Genomic DNA, 11357 nt, shown 5'->3' on the forward strand with positions numbered 1-11357 from the left:
TTATTAACCTAGAAAACTGGAATACCCAAAACATAATCCACACATTAAATGAGATACAAGAAGAAAGCAGGAGTGGTCCCTGGTTCTGGAAAGACTCAGTGAAACAGTATTTGGCAAAACCAGAACGGGGAAGTGGGAAGGGGTGGGAGGGAGGACAGGGGAAGAGAAGGGGGCTTACGGGACTTTCGGGGAGTGGGGGGGGGGCTAGAAAAGGGGAAATCATTTGAAATGTAAATAAATTATATCGAATAAAAAAAAAAGAATGAAAAAAAAATATCATCAGAACCCAGTTCTCCCACCACAGCAAGCCCATGATACACAAACACACCTGAAAAATCAGGAGCTAACCTAAAAATCATTTTTCATGAGGATTATAGTTTCCTTTAGGGAGACTATAAATAACCCAGTAACCATAACTAAAACTAAAAGAATAAAGGGAAACACAGGTAAACAGATAGAAGCCCTTAAAGAGGAAACATAAAAATCCCTTAAAGAAATACAGAAAAGCACAATCAAAGAAGGAAAGGAAGTAAACAAATCAGTCCAAGACCTAAAAGTCAAAGTAGAATCAATAAAGAAAATACAAATGGAGGCAACCCTTGAAATGGAAAACCTAGGAAAGAGGTAAGGAATTGCAGATGTAAGCATCACCAGCAGAATACAAGAGATAGAAGAGAGAATCTCAGGTATTAAAAAATTCCTTAGAAGATATTGACACAAGTTTCATTGAAAATTCAAAATATAAAAATCCCTTAACCCAAGACATCTAGGAAATCCAGAACACAATTTGTATTAGTCAGGGTTCTTTTGAGTCAGAAAACATATCGGTAGTCTTTATATAGTTGGGGAATTTGTCAATGACTTACACCTTGTAGTCCAACTCTCCAACAATGGTCAGCAGCAGCTGTGAATGGAAGTCCAAGGATCTAGCAGTTGCTCAGTCCCACGAGTCAAGCAGGCATGAAAGAGTAAGAGTAAGTCTTCCTTTTTCCAGTGTCCTTATATAGGTCTCCAACATCAGGTGTGGCCCAGATTAAAGGCCTGTGCCACTGTGCCTTTAATTCCAGATGATCTTGAACTTGAGATCTCCTTGTCTTAATCTCCTGGAATTCATAGTCACTATGCTTCAAGATCTCCATGCCAAGGTCCAGGTGAGAAACTTGTATCTCAGCCTCCAGATCAGGATCATAGGTGAGCCTTCCAATTCTGGATTGTAGTTTATTCCAGATAATAGTCAAGTTGATAAGCAGGAATAAATACTACAATTGCTGGTGGGATTGTACGATGGTACAACTACTCTGAAAATCAGTCTGGGAGTTCCTCAGAATATTGGGCATAGTAGTACCTGAGTACCCAGCTGTACTACTTCTGGGTATATACCCAGAAGATGCTCCAACATATAATAAAGACACATGCATTCTAAGTTCTAGCAGCCTTATTTGAAATAGCTGGAATATGGAAACAACTCAGATGTTCCTCAACAAAGAAATGCATACAGAAAACTTGGTACATTTACAAAATGTACCAAATGTAGCTATTAAAAACAGTGCCTTCATGAAATTCTTAGGAAAGTGGATGGATTTATAAAATATCATCCTGAGTGATGTAACTCAGTCATAAAAAATGACTCATGGTATATACTCATTGGTAAATGGATATTAGGAAAAGAGCATGGAATTCCCATGATACAACTCATACACTACATGAAGCTCAAGAGGAAAGAAGACCAAAGAGTTGATACTTAGAAAGGTGAACACAATAATAAAGGCAAGTAGATGGTGTGGAGGACCTGGGAGGAACAGAAGGAGGAGGGAAGAGGGTTAGAATCAGGTATGGGAGGAGATGGAGGAGATGTACAGAGGGTCAGGAAATTGAACAGAGGTGTGTAGCGATGGGGGAATAGGGAACTGGTGATAGCAACCAGAAAGTCCCAGATGCCAGAAAAGCAAGAGCCTTCCAGGATCCCAAGGGGATGACATTAGCTGAAATTTTCCACAAAAGGGAGGGAGGACCTGTGGAGATCATATCCAGAGTCTAGGCCTGGCCCTCTAGTTGAGGAATGTGGCTACCTACCTATCTCAAAAAATTTACCCCAGAATTTCTTTGTCTAAAGGAAATATAGGGACAAAGAGTGGAACAGAGACTAAAGGAAAGGCCATCCAGAGACTGTGGGGATTCATCCCATGCTCAGACACCAAACCCCGACACTATTGGTGGTGCCAAAAAGTGCTTGCTGACAGGAACCTTATACAGCTGTCTCCTTAGAGGCTCTGCCGTATCCTTACTAATACAGATGTGGATGCTTGCAGCCAACCATTTGACTGAGCACAGGAATACCAATGAAGGAGTTAGGGGAAGGACTGAAGGGGCTGAAGGGGCTTTATCTGGCATCAATGGGAGGGGAGTTCCTTTGTCCTCTGAAGGCTCCTTGCCCCAGTATAGAGGAATGCTAGGGTGGTGAGGCAGAAGTGGACAGGTGGGGGATCATCGTCATAGAAGCAGGTTAGGGAGGATGGACTAGGGGGTTTGCAGAAGGAAACCAGGAAAGGGAATAACATTTGAAATGTAAATAAATAAAATATTCAATTAAAAATTAAGGGAAAATAATAAAAAGGTGTGAAAACCATTTGATTTTTATTATTTGTTTGTTTGTTTGTTTGTTTTGGTTTTTCAAACATGGTTTCTCTGTATAGCATTGGCTGTCCTGGAACTCACTCTGTAGACCAGGCTGGCCTCGAACTCAGAAATCTGTCTGCCTCTGCCTCCCAAGTGCTGGAATTAAAGGCATGTGCCACCACTGCCAGCATTTGTTTTCTCTTGTAATACTTTGGGTTCAATATTTCTATTGATTTCTATTCAAACCAAGATTGGATTCGAAATTTGGATAGCTCTATTTTAACTCTTAAAGAGTCAGCACCTTATATCTTCTAAGAGGCCTCTTAAAGTACTGATGTTAATTTTTGTCATGGAATTACCTAGACTTTTAAGCGGAATTGTTATGTGTTCTGTGATGATTGAGACTGAATGATAAAAGTGTAGAAAATTTCATGGTGCAAGAGAACACACCCTAGCCACATCAGTGAGAAGAAAGTGGACTACTCAGCTTAACTTGTCTTCACTTATTTACACGTGACAGCAGCTTTATAATGATTATTGCACTGGACAACAAGGGCTTCTAGGGATCTTTCATAAGGGCTACAGATATGAGAAATTATATTAGTATTAATATTTTTCCAATCTGTCTTTGATGAAATCGTTCTTTCACTTTGTAGTATTTAAAACTTTATTTGAACTGGAGGCTTGGCTTAGTGGTAGAGAACTTGTCTGATATGCAAGAGGCTTTGAGTTGGATCCCTCGTACTACAATTTATAAGCCATAAATGCAACAAAAACTTCTTGCTCTTAAAAATAAAAAGAGCATGTGTAGAAATATATTTGCACACAATTCCAGATTTAGCATAGGTGAATTTCCTTTTAACATACCCTTCCTGAATGATGGATATCTTGCAGTTGGAAGGATGATAAAGTAATGAACACATTGAAAAGACCATTATTTTATTGAAAATGTATTCATAAAATCACATTTATAAGTTTATGAAGTGTTCAGATAGCTCCTAAAGTAATGTAGATGTTTATATTAATTAGTTTAAAAAGAAGATATGATTTTTTCTAGCTCACATATCACAGGTCACAGATACATGCTACATAAGGAAAGGCTATATTAAAATATCCCTTCATCTATTTGTTGAACATTTTCCCCCAGAGAATGTATGGATGTTTAGAGAAAAGGAAGGAAAGAAAGACAACATAGAGATAATATTGCTATCCCACTCCAACTAATGCATTCTTAGTGGGGAGCCAGCTAAGAAAGAAACCAAAGCAAGAGAAACTTGTTTCCTGGCCCCAATTAGCTGCAGCAACTTTGTTAACTTTTCTGGACATGTGGCAAAGCCTCTGCACTTAAGGGGAAGACATTCTGCCAAAGAAGAGGACGCTGTTGGTCTTGCATTGCTTGATGAAGAATAGGAAAGGATGATCACAACAGAAATCTTCTGTTTTCTGCGCTGATGTTAAACTGACTTCCACCCCTGTGGCAGCGGCAGCTTCTGTCCCCTCTTCATTTACCTCCACAAAGGATTTGTGTAAAACATTGGACACCACGAGACCTGGAGTGCTGCTCATGCCGGAGAAGTCAGCCTTCTGAGGACTGAAGGCATCGACCATTCCCATGTGCTCCAGCGGACCTGGGAGCTCATACTTCTCTTCCACTTTGAACCGAGGCAAAGATAAATACAACTCGACTGTGTGCATGTTCTGTGTGTTTGTCCACTCCAGTAACTTGTCAGCAGTGAGTTGTTCTTCAAGCTACGGGAGAGCAAGAAAAGAGATTGGCATGATTTACTGAGAGACTGTAACTTACATGGACAATGAATTAAAGTGAAACCTTTAGCAATTAATAAGTACTGACTTTTTTGGTTTAGATATCATTTATTTAGATAATTTAAAGTTAGATTTTATTTCCAATCTCTATATCCAGAATCATTGTTTTGTACAAAATAAGCTATATACATTATTTTTATGCTCCCACCTACCTATCTTATTTTAATAGAGGTTTCTTTATATTTTCTTGTATATACTATTACAATTTATCATTATCATATAATTCCCCATGTATTTCTTTTTTATTCAAAATATTTATAAATACTTTCTATACTTCTATATATTTCTTTCAACCAAGTTTGACTTGTCCCATATTGGTGGCATCATGTTGATATTTAATATTCATAACTCTGCTTAATTCCTGATTAGAGTAGCCTACAGCGTGATTCAGGCTGTGTGTAAAATACTTATATTACAGTTTGAGACAATCTCTCCCTTTAAATTTTTTATTATTGTCCTGTTTAATTATTTTCCCTAGTGTCTCATTTGAGTTTCAGACAGTAGGAAGAAGTCAGGCAATAGAAGGAAGAAAAGGAGACACAGCCTTACCTTCTTTAGACCATCAATTTCCACTGGCAGCAGGACGTACATACTTAACTCATTGCCTTTGTATGGTATTTCCACAATCTTGGCCTGCACATCCTCCAGAAAGATGAAGTTAAATTCATTTCTTTGTTTCATCATCTGGACAGGTTTACTTGTGTTCTGTAACAAATCAGTATGTCAAATGCATATCAAGGCAGACACAGGACAGCACAGATGATACTGTTGAGATATCAAACAAATCCTTTGAAGACATAACGCTGATGTTTTTTGAAGTCTAGACAAAAGTTTTTCAGTTACCCCTAGTTAAGTAAAGTTACAAAAATAAAACACACAAAATATTATATTTTGGACTTCCATAGTATCACTTATATTTAAATTAAATCATGCTCACATCTCTCAAAGACATTATGTAAATAAACTGCCAACAGTACCTTGTTCAGCCAAAACTTTTCTTCTGTGGTGTGCTTTTCATCAAATTTTTGATTCCATTGTCCTTTGAAATACACTGCATTCACCAGAACCAGTATAGTGCTACTGCTCAGGCTCCCACTAGGAAATAAGTCTTTGATTTTTCCTTCAAGGGAAAGAACAAAGTGTCTATCATCAGTACAAGGAGCTTTTCTGGAGGGTGGTTAGTAAGAGTTCATCATTGATCACTTATCACTGTTCACCCTAGTCATTTCATGAAGAAGTTATTGTTTTGTTCATATAATGAAACCTTCCTTGAAGTGCTTTTCGACCTACCTGGGGTGGACACGTTAGTACTTGTCATAGGAAAAGCTGTCAGGTTTTCTGTCTGGGTGATTACGGCCAACTCACAGTGAATACTGGTACAGTATTTGGATCTACACTGTCAAATTAACTCTTTTCTTTTTTCTTCTAGCCTTCTATCCAAGGCTTGATTGGGTCTTTTATGTAAATGACATGGATTCTATAGTCTGAAGGACAGGCCTGGCAATGTCAGACACCACTCCTACTGCTCCTCCTATTGATTTCATATTGAATTTCTGCAGGCTAGGTCTAAAAGTATAGGTGAGCTATGGGATAAGTGTTTACAGAGATCTTTGTGCTAGGTGGCAAGGACAGTGTGATAAATTATTTCCAAAGGTCAGGGTTGAGAAAAAGTCTGAGATCCAGCTGTGGTCACAAGAAGTGCCTTGCTTTTCTGATGGCAAAAGAGAAGGAGACTTTTTCTAACATTTTCTCTTAGTTTTCCAGAATTACGTGCAACTTGATACTGATATGATTTATATGATATGAATACATGTTTGGATTCTGAAAGATACCAGTAACTAATCAACATGTAAGCAAATCTCCTGCTGTATTTAACTTATTGGCTTTCTGCCAAATTTTCCACACTTCCTGTTGGCTCATGTCATATTCATGGCGACCATCCCATAATCTCTGGGGCTTCCTCCATGATCCTTCCACACAATACCATTTGTTTGGCTTTCCACCCAGGAATTAATCTTCTTTTGGCTTTCTTCTGCAGCATTTGCAAAATCAAGTGATTCCACATTAGCTTGGTAATATTTCTTAATGTCTTCCAAAAATGTCTTTGAGGTGTGAAAGAACAAAAAAGAATTAAGGATAATTTAGACATCACTCAAATTTCATTAGTTGTGATGATACTATAATTTGATTGTTGATGCTGATGACAACTGTTAGGCTAAGAACATGCAGATTTTTCCTCAGGTAATAGGTAGACAAAGGAGAACACAGTGAACTGAAGGCACCCTTACACTAATATACCATCTGGTAGATGGCAGGTGGAAAGATATTTGCCAATATCATAGTAAATTTTTCTGAGAGAGCTGATTGACTGGTGAGTTATCCTACCACTAAGTTGAATCATTGCAATCTCCTTTGATCATGTGTTCAATGGAGGAAATGCTATATTATCTGCTACCTCACCAGTTCTTTCCAGGATTTCCTACAGCCTACCCATTCTAGAAACATCCCACTTAATCCTGACATAATCTCTATGATCAAGTCAGTGCTGATTCATTACTAACGCCTCATGAGAAGTCCTGGTGACCTACATTGTCTCATGGAAGAGTTCCTGAGCCTATGCTTCACACGTAAGTCACTAGGCTCTTGGACAATCCAGTGGGTTAGAATTTTGACTATGAAGCTGCTGCTCCCTGAGCAAGTCCTGCCTATCTGAGTCTGCTTGGTCTTACTTTCACTTATGGCCATGTCCATGTAGGACCTAGGATGCAGATTAAAGGGATGCAGAGCCAGGTATAACTTACCTGGAGAAATTGGAACTTCTTTGCTCCATAGATACTGTTGGCAGCCTTCAGGTCATAAACATCATTGGATTTGTGTAAGTGAGTCATAAGCTTTTGAAACTGTTCATGAACATTTTCTTCCTCCTTCATTGTCAAAAAAGGTGTTCATGGATTTAGTCTGCTAATGCAATTACTAAACCCACAAAATAAATACCGAAAAACCTGTAATCTCAAAGACAATATTTGAACATTTTCTTCTATCTATTATATTTTATCTTAAATATCGTGAGTTTACATGCAACTTCTTTTAGAAATCATTGTTTTCTTTCTTTAACCTAATGCAGTTTTCCACCTTTTGAATTAAATCTGCAGTACTTTTAGGTTGTTTTGGCTTAAGTTCTTCAAAGCTATAGATCACTTATCATTTCTTTTTTTTTTAATTTTTTTTTATTATTCGATATAATTTATTTACATTTCAAATGATTTCCCCTTTTCTAGCCCCCCCACTCCCCGAAAGTCCCGCAAGCCCCCTTCTCTTCCCCTGTCCTCCCACCCACCCCTTCCCACTTCCCCGTTCTGGTTTTGCTGAATACTGTTTCACTGAGTCTTTCCAGAACCAGGGGCCACTCCTCCTTTCTTCTTGTACCTCATTTGATGTGTGGATTATGTTTTGGGTATTCCAGTTTTCTAGGTTAATATCCACTTATTAGTGAGTGCATACCATGATTCACCTTTTGAGTCTGGGTTACCTCACTTAGTATGATATTCTCTAGCTCCATCCATTTGCCTAAGAATTTCATGAATTCATTGTTTCTAATGGCTGAATAGTACTCCATTGTGTAGATATACCACATTTTTTGCATCCACTCTTCTGTTGAGGGATACCTGGGTTCTTTCCAGCATCTGGCAATTACAAATAGGGCTGCTATGAACATAGTAGAACATGTATCCTTATTACATGGTGGGGAGTCTTCTGGGTATATGCCCAGGAGTGGTATAGCAGGATCTTCTGGAAGTAAGGTGCCCAGTTTTCGGAAGAACCGCCAGACTGATTTCCAGAGTGGTTGTACCAATTTGCAACCCCACCAGCAGTGGAGGAGTGTTCCTCTTTCTCCACACCCTCTCCAACACCTGCTGTCTCCTGAATTTTTAATCTTAGCCATTCTGACTGGTGTAAGATGAAATCTTAGGGTTGTTTTGATTTGCATTTCCCTAATGACTAACACTTATCATTTCTAACAATCACCAATAAATGGTTATGCTATGTTTGCCTATTTAAAATATATTATTTTCTGAAGCCCTAATATGTATACCCATTAATTGTATTGTCTAAGAGAATTGGACTGTGATTCATGGTTCTTCTCTCATGGTGGATATTCTCTGCCTATAAGGACTGAACTGCATGTAAGTAATAACTGTCTGAGTACACGCTAGATAAAAACAAAAAGGTTGAGAGAATTTAATGATCTCTGTAAAGAGATATTATAGAGCTAAATTCTGATTCTAAGAATGTCTGAATGAGAACACTAACCTTTTCCTGCTAAGAAGATAGTATGGTTAAGTCTCTACACACATATATAGTTGTGATAACAGTCATTTTCAAAGATGTGCTGATTTCTCCTCATATGTGAATGTGTGCTTATTTATCTTAATACAATTGTTGAATTAAGATCAAATCATTTTAGTAACATTATTGTGATACTTACAATTACAGTTTTATTGCAATGTTGTCTAACATTCATATGTTTTCTTACTTGGAGCAAGCCAGACAGTTTTGTAAGTGTTTATATATGTTCAATCATATTTCTTTCTACTCCCACTTTGCTAGAACGCAGTCCCAGTGCATCAGGGCAGAGCTTTGCTCATCTGTGTGGAGCGGAGCTACAGCTGAATCTAGACCATCCTCCTCTCCATCCAGTACTGACCTTCTGTAGTTACTCAACATAATGACTATAAGAATGAAGTGTGACAGTACTCCACATCCAAATCTCTTTTGTTTGGAAATTCCCCTGCAGAATGTTTTTTTAATGTAAAATGTTCCCATTCAATTACAAGGTTTGTCAAAAACCTGAAGCTCTTGTAACATGAGGAACCCTGCACTTACATGGCAGGCTGCAGATTTTTCTGTTGTCTTCTTGGTGGTTTCATTGAATTGAAGAACCTGGAAGAGACATTAAGTACAGCAAGAAAAGTTCACTTGAAGTTCTGTCTCAATCCAAGGAAACAAAAATAGAAGAAACCCCTGGAATATAAAAGCAAAAAACTTGAAAAATTGGAAACACTATACTCCAAACATTTGAACAAGAGTTTGTAGAATCATGATAAAGCTGACCTATGGTCACTCACATAAATAGATGTCCATCCACTCAGTGCTTAGGGAGCCATCAATTCACATCCCCCAGATCTGAGACAATCCGTTTCTTGCATCAATAGTCTCTACCATTTAAGATGATTTCTTGTTGTTGGACTCTTGAAGGCAATTATTCTAGCCTAGCACCCAGAGGACATCAGGAAGCACCTGGACCGTGTTTGGGAAGGTTTGCCCCTCCCATAGTTGCATGTTCCCAGTCATGGCAATGCCTCCTCAGCACCTTCTTCTTCATCTCGGGCATCAGGCTTCCTTGTTATTTACACTGACAGAGTTAGACAAGTTCAAACTAGTCAACCAAGTGAAGCGTAGACCTACCTTCTCTATTTGTTGTTCAGTGTTTCCTTTGGCTCCAAGCTGGAGCATTCCTAATGCTGTCATTATGCTGATCGGGGAATAGAAGATGTTGTCCTCTGATTCTCTGAGCTGCGAGTACAGCTCAAGTGAGAATTTTGTAGTTGCTTCAGCAAACGAATGCATGGTGGCTTAGTGTGACCTTAAAGTCTAAGAACAGCAAACCATGAATCTGTAATGAACATTTCTTAAAGGAAATGAAATACCTTTATTGTGGATTCTGTCAATTTTATTATTTTTTTAAGCCTTCTGCAATGTGCATCTCCTTATTAGAAGTTAAGAAGTCAGTGTCTTTAAGACTTGGCAAACAGCTAATTGACAATCCTTTTATCTTTCCTTCCTCACCAGCTGTGCTAGTTTTGGGTGGAAAGGTTTCAACTAAATTCCAAGATAAAATTTGTTTTGCTTGCTGGAAGCTAGTTGACAAAAATCACCTATCAACTTTTTCTTTAATATTCTGCAGTTGCCAGACAGAAATCTTATATGCTTGGCAAGATACATAGTTTAACTGAAAGTAAATTACTTTGATAAAAAACAAATTAAAGAAGGAGGCATTAAATTTTTCTTCTGCACATCAATAATAGAATCAAGCAAAATATCACATACATATGATGTAAAACACAGCATTTTTATGCTTCAACATAGTTCATGCTGTTCATCAATAGTAGCTGGAAGCTCTTACCTGTGTTTCTGAAGGCAAAAGAGGGCAGGGAGGAGAGGAGCCTGTGTGTGGCTGCTCCTGAGATCTCAAATTTATACCTTTCCGTTCCCACTGCTGCCTCGTCATTTCAGTGGTATTTCAAGTAAATCAACTTCAGATTTCATAACCAGGCTAGTCTTTTTAGGTATGCAAATTTATGAGAAAAGGCTGGGTTCACATCCTATCACTCTACTTCCTTTTGCCACAGCTCACATCATTGATAGCTTTTTATCCCTTGTCATCTACTTACTCATCTGAAATGCACATAGGCACTTTTCCAATAGCAATGATAGTACTTTAAACTTTTAACCTAACAACTCCATTGTTCCTCTTGACACCCCCAGTTACCTTATTTTAAATTGTTGAATTGCCTCTAAGGAACAACTAAGATACTAAACAACTAAATAACTTACATTAGGTACTTTTTCTTTATGAAAATTTCATTAGTTCTGTTAATTTCTCTACTAATAACTCTATGCAAATTGAAAGATAGTTGTTTTAGTTTTTGTTTTTTTGTTGTTGTTTTGTTTTTTTTTTTTTTGAGACAGGGTTTCTCTGTATAGTCCTGGCTGTCCTGGAACTCACTCTGTAGACCAGGCTGGCCTCAAACTCAGAAATCTGCCTGCCTCTGACTCCCAAGTGCTGGGATTAAAGGTGTATGCCACCACCACCTGGCTTGAAAAATAGTTGTAATTCTAGTCCAATATGATAACCA

General features: G+C 38.1%; 1 protein-coding gene across 3 annotated transcripts; it reads right to left on the minus strand.

Moving 5' to 3' along the window:
* Positions 1-3960: 3960 nt before the first annotated feature.
* Positions 3961-10068, minus strand: LOC127697561 (serpin B4-like). 3 transcript variants are annotated; one of them, XM_052200787.1, is made up of 7 exons: positions 9907-10068; positions 9325-9381; positions 7242-7364; positions 6425-6542; positions 5418-5560; positions 4990-5145; positions 3961-4365 (listed from the first exon to the last, which is right to left on the minus strand). In XM_052200787.1, the coding sequence occupies exons 1-7, from the start codon at positions 10066-10068 to the stop codon at positions 3961-3963; spliced, it is 1164 nt and encodes a 387-aa protein (XP_052056747.1). The 3 variants fall into 3 exon arrangements, with proteins under 3 accessions (XP_052056747.1, XP_052056748.1, XP_052056746.1); XM_052200788.1 differs by having other exon boundaries at positions 4990-5082; positions 9319-9381; XM_052200786.1 differs by having other exon boundaries at positions 9319-9381.
* Between the last annotated feature and the right edge of the window lie 1289 nt (positions 10069-11357).

Source organism: Apodemus sylvaticus, chromosome 12 (assembly GCF_947179515.1).
Source record: "Apodemus sylvaticus chromosome 12, mApoSyl1.1, whole genome shotgun sequence".
Taxonomy (NCBI): Eukaryota; Metazoa; Chordata; class Mammalia; order Rodentia; family Muridae; genus Apodemus; species Apodemus sylvaticus.

What these genes read in the sequence shown, in the direction of transcription:
- LOC127697561 (XM_052200786.1), bottom strand. Translation starts at nt 10,068, where the DNA reads ATGCATTCGTTTGCTGAAGCAACTACAAAATTCTCACTTGAGCTGTAC. An exon ending in AGAAGTTCCAATTTCTCCAG is followed by an intron (nt 6,543 to 7,241) that starts GTAAGTTATACC and finishes CACACCTCAAAG; the next exon opens with ACATTTTTGGAAGACATTAA. An exon ending in AAATTGATGGTCTAAAGAAG is followed by an intron (nt 4,366 to 4,989) that starts GTAAGGCTGTGT and finishes GCTCTCCCGTAG; the next exon opens with CTTGAAGAACAACTCACTGC.